The sequence below is a fragment of the Hibiscus syriacus genome, unplaced genomic scaffold, assembly GCF_006381635.1.
Source record: "Hibiscus syriacus cultivar Baekdansim isolate YM2019G1 unplaced genomic scaffold, ASM638163v2 tig00111298_pilon, whole genome shotgun sequence".
Taxonomy (NCBI): Eukaryota; Viridiplantae; Streptophyta; class Magnoliopsida; order Malvales; family Malvaceae; genus Hibiscus; species Hibiscus syriacus.
Window position 1 is genome coordinate 406,456 of NW_024063047.1, and position 17,892 is coordinate 424,347.

General features: G+C 34.0%; 1 protein-coding gene and 1 pseudogene across 1 annotated transcript; both read right to left on the reverse strand.

The window, feature by feature from the left end:
• Window positions 1-3,359: 3,359 nt before the first annotated feature.
• On the reverse strand, window positions 3,360-9,527 carry LOC120158010. Its single transcript, XM_039168952.1, has 4 exons — window positions 9,274-9,527; window positions 9,019-9,155; window positions 8,186-8,574; window positions 3,360-4,090 (listed from the first exon to the last, which is right to left on the reverse strand). Exons 1-4 carry the CDS (start codon window positions 9,525-9,527, stop codon window positions 3,416-3,418), a joined length of 1,455 nt encoding a protein of 484 aa, XP_039024883.1. The 3' UTR covers window positions 3,360-3,415.
• A 3,180-nt stretch (window positions 9,528-12,707) lies between these two features.
• Window positions 12,708-14,460, reverse strand: LOC120158001 (annotated as a pseudogene).
• Window positions 14,461-17,892: the final 3,432 nt, after the last annotated feature.

Consider the following 17,892-nt stretch of genomic DNA (forward strand, 5'->3'; position numbering starts at 1 on the left):
ATCTTCTTCAAGTGTCTGCTTTTTTTTTAAGATAAAAGCATGGACATCAATTTTGGTGGAATTTCTCTATAAAAAATTATTATTATTTATTGTATAAATTACTTTATTACCATTAAATTTCAGGATTTGTGTGGATTTTACCACTAAACTTTTAAATTGAATGATTTGTACCATTGAACTTAGATTTTTAACTTCAATTTTAGGCATTGGATAATTTTAAATTTTAACTTCCTTCGATTTTTTAACCTTTAGACATATAAATTTGATTTTCTATACATAAATATATTATTATTTATAAAGATTCGATACATGTAATTGTACCACAAAATTTTTGATATTTTCATTTTGCTCTTTGTAATTTTAATTTCTTTTCAATTTGGTTTATGTCATGTGAAAAAATTACAATCAAACTAAAGGTCTCAACAATTATCACTTAGTCTAAAAATATTAATGACAGTTGATGAATAGATTAACATCCACTTATACGATTTAAACTCTTTAGTTTTACACAAATTTATGATTGTTGGATGAGTGAAAATAGATGACTAAGATTGATTCCTCGGTTTTTTCAACGAATATCTTCTCATTTTCTACTGTTAATCTCAGTTATCTATTTTCACTCATCCAATGATCTTAAATATGTGTAAAATTAAAAGAGTTTTACATTATGTAACATGATACTATTCCGTTGACGAATACTTTAGCACAAAATTTCACCCCACAAACATATTATTTTTCTCCCAATTACAGTAGATTTCACATCTAAGACCTTGAATAATTCTCAATAAAGTCACGATATATAAACAAAGTCATTTTTTAAAAACTCTTAAAATATGTGATTAACAAAACATGTATTTCACTTCAAATGATGAAAATTTTTACATTTGATAGGTGTTATTTTCATAAATAATTGTTCAATCTGTTATATTTATAAATAATTATTTAAATAATAAAATCGATATTCTTTATTCAATTAGACATTGTTGTCTTTATTCAAGTCGTTCTTAAGACATATAATGAGTTCTTTACTCGTGTAAGAATAAAGAATTATTTTTCTCTTGATCTTTAAATTTATATATTTTTAATAATTTTTTTGAAGTTTTGTTAAAATATTTAAAGAGTGATATTAGTACCGATAAATAAAGACAGATTATAAATTAGTCGAGCATCGAAACAATGACAAAGTGCAGGAAAGACGCACAAGAAACAAGATCATAGACCAGAAAAGAAAGACAATACAGCTTGCAGGAAAACTACTAATACCACAAAAAGCAACACAAAGACGAAGGAAAACTGACACTAAACTAAGCAGAACCACACACCAAGTTTGCTTCATAGTTCATACATCATTGCCACTATCAGTTTCAATAGACGACGATCGTCTGCTATGCAGCTCCAATGAACAATATATTTGCATCCATGCTCTTCACATTCAAGGGCTAGATCTTGGCGGGGCTCACCACATCTAATGCATCCGGGGTAGTAATAGATCTTCTTGACGAAAGTGAGAGGATGTCGATGACCATCGTATGTGTATTTTCAGCCGGCCTTGATAAATTGGTATTTCCCAAGAGAACATTGAATGTGTAGTATTGTCACAAGTTTCACGGCGATAAAACCATCGTTGTGGATCCCTTTCTTCTTCGCATATGTCGCAATAATGTCGCAACGGATAATCATCGGGATCATGATAAGTATCAAAGAATGTTTGTCACGCATATGCCAAACAGTGCGTGGTATTGTAATGCATCTGTCATCCAAAGCAAATGTGCAATCCTCGCATCTCTGTATAAAAATATCACTTGAATATTTGCCACAAGCACTGCACTTCCCTATATACTTGTGATCAAAGAAGAGGAAACGTGGCTTATCTGCTTGATATGTAAAACTGTGAGGTACTGAAGCACATCTAAGACAAAAGCGCCACGAATTATCTGCTCTGTAGGAGAAACCATTACCCTTATAATGACACTGAACACATGAAAATACCTTCTGTGAGAAGACTGAACGGCTTTGCATAAACCCATAACCAACACATCCTCCGCAATTCTGCACAAGCCTTGTGCAAAAGGAAATCACACTGTGAACAATGGTAAAATGCGGAAAGAATAGGTAGAACACAATCATTGCAATATTTATTTTCCTTAAATCTCATTTGAAAATATCAAATTGTGTTCATGACTAATATGTTCTATCTCTATAGGTACTACATCTCCGACTTTGGTTTCCTTGATGATACAAATGATAGAACTCAGATTCATCAAAAAAATAAATCATATTCCTAAAATTCGTCTGGATTTTCTACCTCAACCACATTATGCAAACCCTTGTTCTCAATGGTACACTTGACATGGATAATAAAATCGCAGTCAGGCCGAGAACAATAATAACTCCCATGCTCGATGTTCACTTTTTCAAAAAAGATTTTTGCAATCCCAGTCTCTAGAATCACGGTGCTCAGTGCAGATGGAAAAGCAATGAGAAATGGGATGGGGATGGAGTGAGTTTGATATGACGTGGCAATGAAATGCAATCTTCATGAACTTGAATGTTACAGATAGAACAGATATAGGAAACATAATTTCCCTGATTGTCACATGCATCACAAAAGAATGGGTTATTTGGTCTTAATAACAAAGTGAAAGGATGATCGTGATGAGATTTGTCTTAAATAATGGGTGGTGGCCAAGCACATCCCAGGTGTACATAAAACTTGCAAGGGATACGACCATAAAATAATCCCAACAGAATACTGCTTTGGCACAGGTTGCATTCAGGGTATTCATCAAAACCATTGGAAACGATAAAAAGATGGTGTGTACAGTGGCAAAGGTGATTAATTGTTGAGGGTAGTTCAAGACAACTTTTATGGAAGAACTCTCTACATTCAAAACATGCGTAAGGAGCATCATCGATTTTTATCGGATCGAGGCAACCATAGCACTCAAAAGATCCAATTACATTAATGGAAAACAAAGGATGAGGGTGACAAGCATGGACGGTTTCAATGAATTTTCCAGTAGAGTCGCATGGAAACAAAGCACAGTTAATATGAAGGTAAAATTCACAAGAAGAACAATGATAAACAAAGCCCTTAAACAAGTAGTTGCTGCAAAAGCTGCAACGAACTTCTCTTTCGATTGGACCTTGAAATGTCCATAAGATTAACATGAAATGATTTTATACAGAGCAATTCTGTTCCTATGAACAACAATTTTATCTCCTTGAGAAGGTTATAAAATCACATTATCTATAAAGCATATGGTAATTAGTTGAGCTTATTTATTGGTTTAATACATAACTAGCAGTTTTAGTTCAGACTAAAGCAGTTTCATGCATCCTGTCATGTCCACTATAATTAGCAACGTCCTGTCATGAACAACAATTCTTCCTTGAGAAGGTTATAAAAATCACATTATCTATAAATCACAATATATTTGCATCCTTGCTCTATACACTCAAGGGCTAGATCTTCGCACGGCTCACGACATCGAACGCATTCGGTATAGTAATAGATTTTCTTGACAAAAGTGAGAGAATGTGGATGACCTTTATATGCATATTTGCTTCCGGCATTGATAAACGGATACTTTCCAAAAACACATTCAATATGCATAGCATTGTCACAAGTTTCACAATGATAAAACCATTTCTGTGGATCTCTTTCTTCTTCACAGATATCACAGTTTCGTCGCAGTGGATAGTCATCGAGATCTTGATAAGCAAGTGTCAAAGTATGTTGATCACTCTTATGCCAAGCAATGCGTCGAAACATAACACATCTCGAATCCAAAGCAAACGTGCAATCCTTGCACCTGTATTTGAAGGTAGACATCACATATTCACAAGAATTGCACTTCATTTCGTACTTGTGATCAAAGAAGAGGAAATGTGGCTCATCTGCTTGATATGTAAAACTGTGAGACACTACAGCACATCTAAGACAGAAACACCAGAAAGCATTCACTCTATAGGAGAAACCACTACCCATATAATGACAGTGAAAACATCTAAAAACACCATCTGTGAAGAGATTGAATGGCTTTGCATTAAACCATAGCTGACACATCCTACGCAATTCAGCACATTCCTTGTGCAAAAAGAAATCACAAAATGAACAATAGAAAATGATGATAGGATAGGTAGCACACAACCATTGCAATATTTCTTATCCTTAATCTCATCTGAGAATATCAAGTTGTGTTCATGACTAACATGTTCTATCTCTGCAGCTATTACATCATCTCCGACTTTAATTTCCTTGATAATACGAATGATGGAACTCATAATTCTTCAGACAATGAATCGGATTCCTCAAATGCGTCCGGATTTTCAACCTCAACCACACAATACAATCTCTTGTTCTTAATAGAGCACTCGGCATGGATAACAAAATCACAACCTGACCGAGAACAATAATAACTCCCATGCTCGATGTCTACTTTTTTGTAACAGATTTTGCAATCCCAAGTTCTAGAATCATTGTGGTCAACACAAAAGAAAAAACAGTGGGAAATGGGATGGGAATGAAGATTGAGTCGAAAGTGGCGTGGCAATGAAATGCAGTCCTTATGAACTAGAATGTTACATGTAGAACAAATATAAGATACATAATTTCCTTGGTTGCCACATGCATTGCAATCGAATGGGTCATTTGGTTTTAACAACAAAGTAAAAGGGTGATCATGATGAGCTTTATCTTCAATGATGGTTGGTGGCCAAGCATGTGCTGCATTTAGAGAATTCTTCAGCGAAATCATTGAAAACCGGAAAAAGTTTGTGTTTACGGTGGCAAGGGTGATACAAGACATTTCTTGAGGAAGAACTTTCTACAGTCAAAACAAGCATACGAAGCATCATCTATTTCTATTGGATCTCTACAACCGTCGCAGTTAAAAGATCCAATTGGGTTAATGGAGATCAAAGGATGAGGGTGGGCAACATGAATGGCCTCAATCAAGTTTCCAGCAGTGTCCCGTGGAAGCAAAGCGCAATTAAAGTCAAGGTGAAATCCACAAGAAGAACAATAATAATTAAACCCCTTAACCTTTTTACGGCAAACGTCACAAGAAACTCCTCTTTTTGGATGATGGTATGTTGGAAGAAGAAGACAGTGGCGGTGAGCAGGGTGATGAATCTCCAAGGGCAATCTCTGCACATTTTTTGTGGAGGTAAAACCCGCACTTCCCGCAGCTATAGCTCGGACCCAACAACTTTTCCGCACAGCCAGCGAAGTCGTGAGTGGCGTCGCTTGGACTGCTGGTGTCTTCGTTGAATACTAACGGATAGGGATGACACCTGTGATGAAGCTCCGTCATGTTTCTTTTTCTTTTTTTTCGGCGTCGTTCCTCTGTTCCAAATTTTTATCACTTACAGTAGCAGCTCTATGCTTGGCTCCATCTCTTGTAATGTCCAGTCGTTTCTAATCAAATCATTATTGTCAGCTGTCCCTTATTTTTTTATTTAATCACCTCTATCCGATGAAACTATAAATTAATTTAAATCAAATTTTATAAAAATTTATGATAGAAGCCACCATTTTAATCTAATTTATTCAATAAGATACTTGAGTTAAAAAAATTGAATTAGTGAAATTGATGAGTCATATTTTATTATTTAAATTTAATTAAAAAATTTTAAATTTAATCGAATTTATAAAATTTGGCAAATTATTTTCGTTTATCTTCAAATTTAATTATAATTAGTTATAATATAATGATATGTATTGATTTCATTTGAATGACTTTCTCTAATCATACAAGATATACATATATATATTTTTCATATCATTTTTTACACTTGTAAATAAAATTATAATTTTATTTAATAAATTAAATATTATCTAAAACCATACAACATATTTATAATCTTTTAATTAAAGAATAAGTTTTGAAAACAACATATTGATAATTGATGTCAGTATAAATAAGACTATGAATTGATTAAAAAAAGAATTTACAAAAAAAATTGTAGTTGAATGATCAAATTAAATAAAGTGCTAATAGATCACGTTATTCAAATTTAATAATAAAATGGCTTAAAACAAAAAAAATGAAAAAGATCATATAAAGTTAAAGGATTAAATCTTTTTTTTTAAAAAGAAAAAAATAAATTTGCTATAGAAAATAGATAATGTAGAAACGTATGTATTATACTGTTGAAATTAAAGGATATTAAATTGTACTCGTGATTAGTATGTTTTGTCTCTGTATTTATTATGAGATTTTGATATTTTTAAAAGAGGATGACTATCTCGTCAAATCCCTCATTCTATCCTTCAACTCCTTGCTTTACACACTCCGAGGTTAGATTTTGACAAAATATATCACATCAAACGCATTGAAGGTAGTAATAGATCTTTATCACAAAAGTGAGAGGATGTGAATGACAGTTATATTCATATTTGCTTCCGGCGTTGATAAGAGGATACCTTTATAAAACACATTCTATATATATAGTATTATCATAAGTTTTACGATGGTAAAGCTATTTTAATCTCTCTCTTCTTTACTTCATATATATCATAATAGCGTTGTAACAGATAATTATCGAGATTTTAATAAGTGTCAAAATATGTTGATCACTATTATGTCAAATATTGCATAGAAATGTGTAAGAAAAGAGACATGACGTTGAATGATGGTCAGGTGAAGAATGACTGAGGAAAGGATGAAAAGTGAGAGACCGCAGTAAATGTTTTTAAAATAAATAAAAGGAAGATCTAAACATTTTATTAAAAATGTAAAGTGTAGTTGACTTTAATCCCTTACAATAGTGGGTTTTTATACCCAAAGATACTTCAATTGTGACTAACAAACTAACAACCAACTAATTAATAAATCATAGTTAATCACAACTAACAAAATGTCACACATCTCTTATGCAAAGCAAATGTACAAAAGCTCATCTGAGGCATAAGTGTTAGAAATGATTTACTTCATGGGATAAACCGCAAGTGAGAAGATTGAGTGACTTTGCACCAAATCATAGCCAGCGTGTACTCTACAATTCAACACATGTCGTGTGAAAAATAATAGAATGAGGATAGGATAGGATACATAACACACAAACATTGTAATATTTATTATCCTAATTAATTTCATATGCACGTTTTATCTCTGCAGCTATTACATCATTTTCGACTTTAATTTTCCTAATAATACGAAGATGAAACTCGAAGATTCGTCAAACAATAAATCATATTCTTCAAAGTTTGCTTGGATTTTCAACCTCAGCAATACCATATTTTCTTAAATAAGTTTAAGAATGCAGTTGACACATGAATAATCCACATTCCACGCAAGCATGAAGCAACCATTAGAAAAACAAAACAATACGATTTACGAGATCACTTCTAATACCACAACAAGCAATACAAAGACAACTGAAACAGAAACTAAACTAAACTAAGCAAAACTTTCCTGTTCTTCGGACCAAGTTTGCTAGACAAAGGGGTTTAGTACATAACCAACATGTCATTATCAGATTTTATGCATCTCCAATGAACAATATACTTGTTGCATCCATGACCTACGCACTCAAGGGCAAGATCTTGACAGGGCTCACCACAGAGAATGCATTCAGGGTAGTAATAGATGTTCTTGACGAATGTGAGGGGATGTTCATGACCTTTATATGTGTATTTGCTTCTGGCCTTGAAAAATGGATACTCTCCAAAAACACATTCAATATGCATAGCCTTGTCACAAGTTTCACAATGATAAAACCATTTATGTGGATCTCCTCCTTCTTCACAAATGTTACAGTAATGTCATAGAGGATAATCATCACGATCTTGATGAGAAAGTGTCAGAGAATGCTAATCACACTTATGCCATGCAGTGCGTGGTAGTATAATACATCTTCAATTCAAAGCAAACGTGCAATCCTTGCATCTGTAGACATTTTCAAAACATGGCTCTTTACCACAAGCATTGCACTTCCCTTTATAGTTGCTGTCCAAGAAGATGAAATGCGGCTCATCCGCATAATATGTAAAACTATGAGATATTGAAGCGCACCTAAGGCGTAGGTATATGTGAAAAGAAGGTTCCTCAACTGTTTTGTACCAGAAACCACTACCCGTATAGCGACACATACTACATTTGAAAATACCATCTGTGACAAAACTGAACGGTTTTGTATTTTGCCATTGCCAACACATTCTTCGGAGTTCAGCACAGGCCTTGTGCAAAAAGAAATCACAATGTGAACAATAGTAAAATGAAGAAAGGATAGGTAGCACACAACCATTGCAATACTTATTATCCTTAATCTCCTCTGAGAATATCGAATTATGCTCGTGACTAATATGTTCTATCTCTGCAGCTATTATATCATCCCCGACTTTGATTTCCTTGATGATACGAATGATAAAGCTCATAGTTTCATCAGACAAAAAGTCAGATTCCTCAAATTCGTCTGGATTGTCTACTTCAACCACACCATACAATCCCTTCTTTTTCTTATCTATGGCACATTTGACATGGATAACGAAATCACATCCTGGCCGAGAACAGTAATAACTTCCATACTCGATGTTCACTTTTTCAAAACAGATTTTGCAATCCCAATCTCAAGAATCATTTGGTCGTGCAGATGAAAAAGCAATGGGAAATGGGATGGGGATGTTGAGTGAGTTTGATGTGTCGTGGCAATGAAGTGCAATCTTTGTGAACTTGAATGTTGCAGGTAGAACAGATATAGGAAACATTATCTCCATGGTTGCCACAAGCATTACAAATGAAGGTTGTATTTGATCTTAATAACAAAGTGAAAGGGTGATCACCATGAAGTTTATCTTCAATAATGGATGTGTGAAAGATAACGTTGCAACGGACACAACGATAAAAAAAATCCAAACCGCTGCCATCTAGACCGTTCATCGGATTGGCACAGGTTGCGTTCAGGGAAGTCTTCATCGGAATAATTGAAAACAAACAAAAGCTGGTGTACGGTGGCAAGGATGATTAATTGTTGAGGGTAGTTCAACACATTTTTTATGGAAGAACTCCATACATTCAAAATAACCATATGAAGCATCATCTCTTTGAAACGATTTCTTACAGCCCTCGCAATTCAAAAATCCGATTGGATTAGAGAAACACAAAGGATGTGGGTGGGCAGCATGGCGGGTCTCAATCAAGTTTCCAGCACTAGAGTAGTGTGGAATCAAAGCGAAATTAAAGTGAAGATAAAATTCACAAGAAGAAGAAGAACAATGATTAAAAAAAATCCATAAGCCTTTCGTTGGCAAAGGCCGCAAAAAAAAACTCTCTTTCCGGATGTTTCGAAGCTGGAAGCGGAAGAAGAAGAAGAGTGTAGTCGCGGTGATTGGGGTAATGAATCTCCGAGGGCATCTCCGCACATCTTTTATGGAGGTAAAACCCGCACTCTCCGCAGCTGTAGCTCGGACCCTGCACCTCTTTTTCACAGCAAGCGCAGCCGTAAGGGGCGTTGCCTTGACTGCCAGTTTCTTCGTTGAATAGCAATGTATGCTCATGACTCTTGTGGTGAAGCTCAGCCATGTTCTTTTCTCTCTGCGTCTCTTCACTAGTCCAGATTTTTCTCACTTACAGGCACCAAGTAAATGCTTGTAGGGCTGTTCATTAGTTTAATTCGGTGGCCGAACAGATCGAATTATCATTAATCGATTTTTTTTTCTTTAATCGTTAACCGAACTAAAAAAATTTTTAAAAATATTAACCGAACTGAATAAATTTCGGTTAATTCGATTAATTTTCGAATTAACCAAAAAATTTTAAATTTTTCTAATTTATATAAAAATTAAATATTTTATAATTCAAAAAAACAGTTTATAATTCATTTAAATAATATAATTATAAAATAAAATTTTATATAAATTTTTTAATTAATTAATATTGATTTAGGTTTAAAAATTATTGGATCTTAAATTATTAATTGGGTTTTAAATGATTTGGGCTGAGCCCATATGTTATATATAATATTTTTAATTCAGAAAAACAGTTTACAATTAATTTAAATAATATATAATTATAAAATAAAAATTTTATATAAAATTTTTAATTAATTAATATTGATTTAAGTTTAAAAGTTATTGGATCTTAAATTATTAATTGGGTTTTAAATAATTTGGGCTGAGCCGATATGTTATATATAATATATTTAAAATTTAAAATTTTATTTCGGTTAATTAACCGATTTCGAACCAAATTAACCGTTAACCAAATATCCAAAAAAATCTTAACCGTACTCTGATCAAACTAATTCGATGACCGACCAAATTAACCAAATTAATTCAGTTCAATAGATTAATTCGGTTAAAACCAAATTTTAAACACTTAGACTCCATCTTTTGTAATCCTACAAGCTCCAGCCGGCCTCCAAATATTATAAAATTGGTTAAAATATTAAACAGTACACTTGGGAGTTGGGAATGAGCTTTCACAGAGGCAAATTGAGCATATTTGTGATTTTTTTTTTATCTCAAGTGGACTGATGTTGAAGAATATTTAATGTCGCATTCGTTTCCAATCAAATTTGGCCATTCAACAAATTTTGATTTTTTTTTCTCTTTTGACACCCAATTTGGTTAAAAGTTAAAATGGCAATTAGGACTTTAAGAAAATGAGATTGATATCAGTAACAAACAGAAGAGTTAAGCAGACGAGGATTTAAATATTCTTCACCACAGTCTATGCCATGTTCAACGTTCAGTTGGCTGCCCAATAAAGATATGCTTCTTCTGGTTGGAGTTGGAATACAGAAGTTGGAGCATGCATTGAGTTGATGCTATATGTCTTCTTGTTGCCGATACCATTACTATTAGGGTAAATTACAAATTTCATCCCTAGACTTTCTTCTCGTTCTTATTTTGATCATTAAAGTTCATTGAATTTTTTATTTGCTGTTGTTTTACTTACTACTTCGTTAAATATTTAATGGTGTTATGATTGAACATTTTCTTTGAAAAATTATAAAATGACCCTAAAACTTTCTTTATCTTTTGTGAGAAAAATCTATTTTCGATTTCCCTTTGATTTTCGATGATAAAATATCTTCTTCCAAATATCAATAGTTGAGAGGTGTAGAAAGGGGAAGCGAACTATATATCTTGATTACACAGTGATTGGATGGCAGATATTATACATCAGAATGGTTTGAGATTTCATGAGTTTTTGGTCTAGGGTTTAGTTTTATGAGCCATAAAGTGATTTAGGTAAAATCTAAATTGATAGAGTAATAGGAGACAATGAGAGGACTTCGTCTATATCTTGAGTGGTTGGAGAAGACGTTGGAGAATGGTAATTACAACGCCGAAGTAACACATAGATGAAATTATGAAATTTCATATTTGGAGGAAGAACATATAATTAAAAAGAAGAAGAAATGGCGTGAATGACATAGATTCCATGTCAATAAAAAGCAATACACATTAACAAACGTGATTGTCATGTCACCCTTTTATTTTATGATTTAATGCTCGAGTAACCAAAATAAGAGTAAACCAAAAGTTTAATAAGTAAATTGATTTTTTTAAACTTGAATTACCAAAGTAGGAGTGAGAAGAAAATTAAGTGATTACATTTCTAACTTACCCTTACTATTATACAATTATTATTGATATTGATATTGATATATAAATATTATTCACATCAGTCTAATTAAAATATTAATCACCTTGACCCATTGGGTTTTCAATTTGATGTTAATGTGAATGATATTCCAACTTGATTATTCCTTCATTCCTAGTGAGTTAGATAACTCTCCCTTCATTCCTTCTACAAAATTAATTATTGCTTTAGAAATTAGAAATATTTTCTTAAACAAATAAAAAAAGAAAAGTGCCTCATTCTCATATAGTTCTCTATTAACCTTTAATAAACTAAAAGTTAAAGAGTAAAAATAATAATTGAAAAATTAAAAAAAAATCAATGACTAACAAGAACTAAGTTTACTTATTTAGTGGTTTAATACAACACAAACAGTTTTAATTCAGATTAAAGTTGCTTCAAACACGTTAGGGATGGCTCATATACCGGTTGAAGGGCAAATGCTACAGCGGAGTTGAGCGGAATAAGCGATGATCATTTGCAAATAATAAGAAAACAGCCACTCAATGCTCCCGAGGACGAATGCCAACACATGAAACAATAAGTACATTGATAATCAAACCAAGGGTTTTTTTTCCTCGGCAAATATGATTTTATTAATAATCACAAACCATGATCAAATTGAATGCCTCGTTAAAAACTTCCTAGACCTAAACTTTAACGGAGGAAAAGAGTACATTCAATCCAGAAAAACAAGAACAAAACTGAAGCTAAAGAACCCTTAACCGAAACAAAACCAAGGGGGTTTTGTTCATAACACAGTTTTAGTTTAGACTAAAGCGGCTTCATTTCACACATCATTCACTATCACTACCACTATCAGATTTTATATAAGATTTCATTCATTTCCAATGAACAATACACCTGCATTCATCGTCTACACACTCAAGGGCCAGATCTTGACAGGGTTCCTCACAGAGAACGCATTCAGAGTAGTAATAGGTGGATGACCTTCGTATGTGTATTTGCTTCCCACCTTGATAAATGGATACTTTCCAAGAACACATTCGATATGCATAGCATTGTCACAAGTTCCGCAATGATAAAACCATTTCTGTGGATCTCTTCCTTCTTCACAGATGTCACAGTAATGTCGTAGAGGATAATCATCACGATCTTGATGAGCAAGTGTCAGAGAATGCTGATCACACTTGTGCCATGCATTGCGTGGTAGAGTAACACATCTCCAATTCAAAGCAAACGTGCAATCCTTACATCTGTATACTTTTTCATAACTTAACGCTTTACCACAAGCATTGCATTTCCCTTTATAGATGTTGTCAAAAAAGAGAAAATGCGACTCATCCGCATGATATGTAAAACTATGAGATATTGAAGTACACCTAAAGCATATGTATATTCGAAAAAAACCATCATCAAATTTGTAGTAGAAACCGTTACCCGTATAACGACACAAACTACAATTGAAAATACCATTGTGATGAGATTGAACGGCTCTGTAAGATGCCATTGTCGACACATTTTCCGTAATTCAGCACAAGCCTTGTGCAAAAAGAAATCACAATGTGGACAATAGTAAAATGAGGAAAGGATGGGTAGCACACAACCATTGCAACATGTATTATCCATGGTCTCATCTGAGAATATCAAGTTGTGCTCATGACTAATATGTTCTATCTCTGCAGCTATTGCTTCATCTCCAACTTCGATTTCCTTGATGATACGAATGATGGAACTCGTAGATTCATCTAACAGCAAATCAGATTCCTCAAATTCATCTGGATTTTCTACCTCAACCACACCATATAAGTCCTTCTTTTCCACATCTGAGGCACAATTGACATGGATAACAAAATCGCAACCTAGCCGAGAACAATAGTAACTCCCATACTCAATGTTCACTTTTTCAAAACAGATTTTGCAATCCCAATCTCCAGAATCATGATCGTCAGTGCAGATGAAAAAGCAATGGGAAATGGGATGGGGATGGAGAGTGAGTCTGATGTGGCGTGGCAATGAAATGCAGTCTCTGTGGACTTGAATGTTGCATGTAGAACAAATATAAGAAACATGATTTCCTTGGTTGCCACATGCATCACAAAAGGAGTTGTTTGGTCTTAATAACAAAGTGAAAGGGTGGTCATGATGAGATTTGTCTTCAATAACGAGTGGTGGCCAAGCACATCTGGTGTGAATGTTAACGTTGCAAGGGACACAACGATAATAAAATCCCAACAGAATAGTGCTTTGGCAGAGGTTGCATGAGGGGAGTATTCAACTTTTTCTTTGTAAGCAAGCAAAAGCTGGTGTGTACGGTGGCAAGGGTGATTAATTGTTGAGGGTAGTTCAAGGCATTTTTTGTGGAAGTACTTGCATAATTCATAACAATAGTATGAAGCATCATCTATTTTTATTGTTCCGTTACAGCCGGAGCAGTGAAAATCGTCAATTGGATTAATGGAAACCAAAGGATGTGGGTGGGCAGTATGGAGAGTCTCAATGAAATTTCCAGCACTAGTGTAGCGTGGAAGCAAAGCGCAAAAGAAGTCGAGGTAAAATTTACAAGAAGAACAATGATAAATGAATCCCCAAACCTTATCTTCGCAAAAGCTGCAACGAACTTCTCTTTCCTCATACTCCGAAGCCGGAAGGAAAAGAAGAGGATGGTCGCGGTGAGCAGGGTGATGAATCTTCAAGGGCGCCTCTGCACATTTTTTATGGAGGTAAAACTCGCACTCCCCGCAGCTATAGCTAGGACCCTTCACCCCTTCCGTACAGCCAGCACAGAGGTAAGTGGTGTGTCTTGGACATCCGGAGTCTTCGTTGAATAGCAATGGATGGTTATGATTCATGTGATGAAGCTCAGCCATGTTCCCTTTTCTCCGCGTCTCTTCACTGTCCCAGATTTTTCTCACTTACAGGCACCGAGTCAATGCTTGGCTCCAACTTTTGTAATCCTACAAACTCCAGCCGGGCTCAAAATATTAATATTAATCGGTGCACTTGGAAATGGAGTCTCACACACGTAACTTGAACATATTTATGCATTATTTTATCTTAATTGGACTGATGTTCTAGAATATTTAATTAAATAATAAGTCTTTACAGCTCTCCTCTGCCTTTCTTTTTAATTAAGTACTTTATTTTATTTAGGCTGTCCTGCCTTTAGCCATACAACAAATTTTGTATTTTTTTTATCTCTTTTGGCTTAATATATGTTTTGGTCTAAATGAAAGTATGAGGATCAAAGTAACAAAAAGTAACGGAAGGGCCAAAATGACAACTTCACTAAAGTGAAATAGAAAATTCAATGAGTAAATTTACTACCAAAGTGACCAAAATAAGAGTAAATTGTAAATTGAAATTTGAATGATTTTAGTGATCAAAATAAGAGTGAGAAGAGAGTTAAGTGATAAAATTTGGAATTTACCCATAATTAAGTAGTCATTTAAGTAGTTTGGTTCGGTTCAATAGGATATTTTGAATCATCTATTTTGAGGCTGGTTAGAGTAGAGATACAGAAGTTGGAGCCATGCATTGAGTTGATGCTATATGCCTTCTTGTTGCACTTTGACCATTAAACTTTATTAAATTTTCTATTTATTTTTATTTTGGTCATTCTTCCGTTAAATACTTAACAACATTATGACCGGATATTTTCTTTTAAAAAACAAATATGAAATGATCCTAAAACTCTCTTATTTTTGTGAAAAAACTCTATTTTCAAATTCCATTTGTTTTTTTTTTCTATGATGAAGTATTTTCTTCCAAATCTCAACAGTAGGGAGGTGGAGAAAAGGAAAATGAATTGAATATTGATTTCATGTTATCGGATGGTGGATATTATAGATTATAGTGGTTTGAGGTTTCATGTGTTTTGGGTTTAGGGTTGATTTTATGAGTTTTAAAGTGATATAGGTCAAATTTAAATTGATAGAATGGTGGGAGACAATAAGGTGAGTTCGTCATTATCTTTAGTGGTTGGAGAAGACGACAGACAATGATAATTGCAGCTTCAGTGTAACACGAGGATTAAATTATAAAATTCTCATCTTTGGAGGAAGAAAATAAAAGAAAAGAAAGAAGAAGAAAAGGGAAATGACGTGAATGACACACATATTCCATGCCAATAAAAAGTAGTCCACATCAACAAATGTAGTTACAATGTCACTCTTCCATTTATTATTTATATTAAAATGACTAAAATATGAGTAAATCGAAAGTTTAATGAGTAAATTAATTTTTTTTAAATTTTAATGACTAAAGTAGGAGCGAGAAGAAAGTTAAGTGATGATATTTATTATTTATCCTAACTGTTATACAATTATTATTGATAACCCTAAATAAATATTATTTACACCGGTCTAATCAAAGTATTATTCACCTTACCAATAACAAATTGGTCTAGTGGGATAAAACGCTATACCCTTTAAGTAAGGTTAGGAGTTTGAATCATGACGTTTGCGAATGAAGCAAACTGGGTTGGAAGGATCGCCCTTGCCTTTGTAATACCCGATCCGGATTAATTGATTAATAAATCGGAAACCGGTGATTATACCAAAAATTCACCTTGACCCATTGAGTTTTACAATTGAGGGTAATGTGAATGATATCACTTCAACTAACAAAATTTTGCGAATGAAGCAAACTGGGTTGGAAGGATCGCCCTTGCCTTTGTAATACCCGATCCGGATTAATTGATTAATAAATCGGAAACCGGTGATTATACCAAAATATTATTCACCTTGACCCATTGAGTTTTACAATGAGGGTAATGTGAATGATATCCACTTCAACTAACAAAATCCTACATTTAAGATGTATTACAAGTTAAAATATGACCATGTAAACATACTTAATTATAGGGTTTAGGGTTTAATATTTAGGATAAACAATTCTCAAATTAAAATTAAAATATATTACACATATGAATAATCCACAATGCACGCAAGCAGGAAGCAACCGCCGGAAAAACAAAACAAGACAACTTCTAATACCACAAAAAGTAATGCAAAGACAAAGGAAACAGAAACTATTTTTTTTTTTTTGAAAATAGGAAACAGAAACTAAACTAAGCAAAACCAACCTGTTCTCCAGACCAAGTTTGCCAGACAAAGGGGTTTAGTACATAACAAACAGTTCTAGTTTAGACTATAAAACGACGTCATGCATCATTTACTGCCATTACCAGATTTAATGCATCTCCAATGAACAATATACTTGCATCCGTGCCCTACACATTCAAGGGCCAGATCTTGACAGGGTTTACCACAGAGAATGCATTCAGGGTAATAATAGATGTTCTTGACAAATGTGAGGGGATGTGCATGACCTTCGTATGTGTATTTGCCTCGGGCCTTGATAAATGGATACTCTCCAAGAACACATTCAATATGCATAGCCTTGTCACAAGTTTCACAACGATAAAACCATTCTGTAGATCTCTTCTTTCTTCACAAATGTCAAAATAATGTCGTAGAGAATAATCATCAAGATCTTGATAAGCAAGTGTCAGAGAATGGTGATCACACTTGTGCCAAGCAGTGCGTGGTAAGTTGACACAAAACATATGAAAAGCAAATGTACAGTCCTTGCATCTGTATGGATTAATTACTTGCACTTATATCTTTACGACAAGCACTGCAATCTCCTTCGTTACTTAGGGTCAAAGAAGAGACAATGTGACTCATCTGCTTGATATGTAAAACTGTGAGGTACTAAAGCACATCTAAGACATGCGCACGATAAACCATCCGTTGCGTAGGAGAAACCATTATCATGTAGTAATAGATACGACATACGAAAATACCATTTGTGACAAGATGCACAGACCTCCTTTAAACCATAACTTACACATCCTCCGTAATTCAGCACAAGCCTTATGCAAAAAGAAATTACAATGAGAACAATAGTAAAATGAGGAAAGGATATGGAGCACACAATCATTGCGATATTTATTATCTCAAAGCCTTAAAGCTTGCCTGGTCTCATGGCTTTGAGAAAGTCTCGTTTCCAATAGATAGCGTCGATGCTCACAAGCTCTTATCTTCTCTGTCTTTCGATAGTCCCTACTCCTTAATTCGGGCCATCACTGCTCTAATAAAAAAGGCATGGGTCGTTGATATTAACCTCGTCCGACATGAAACCAACAAAGCAGCTAACATATTTGCCAATGACTCCTTTTTTTTCAGCTGATACTTTATCGATTTAAAACACAGCCTCTGCATATCTAAAAAGTATTTTCGATAGAGATCACCATAGCCCCCTTCATGGCCGTGTAATTTACTCATGATGTAATGGCTCTTGCCTCCTCCATATTCAGAAAAAATAATGATAT

Excerpts from the sequence above, each read along its gene's own strand:
- LOC120158010 (XM_039168952.1), bottom strand. The coding sequence starts at position 9,527 with ATGGCTGAGCTTCACCACAAGAGTCATGAGCATACATTGCTATTCAAC. Across the intron at positions 9,156-9,273 it reads TCGAAACATCCGGAAAGAGA|TGCTGGAAACTTGATTGAGA; the intron begins GTTTTTTTTTGC and ends ACACTACTCTAG. Across the intron at positions 8,575-9,018 it reads TTCATATGGTTATTTTGAAT|ATTGGGATTGCAAAATCTGT; the intron begins GTATGGAGTTCT and ends ATGATTCTTGAG.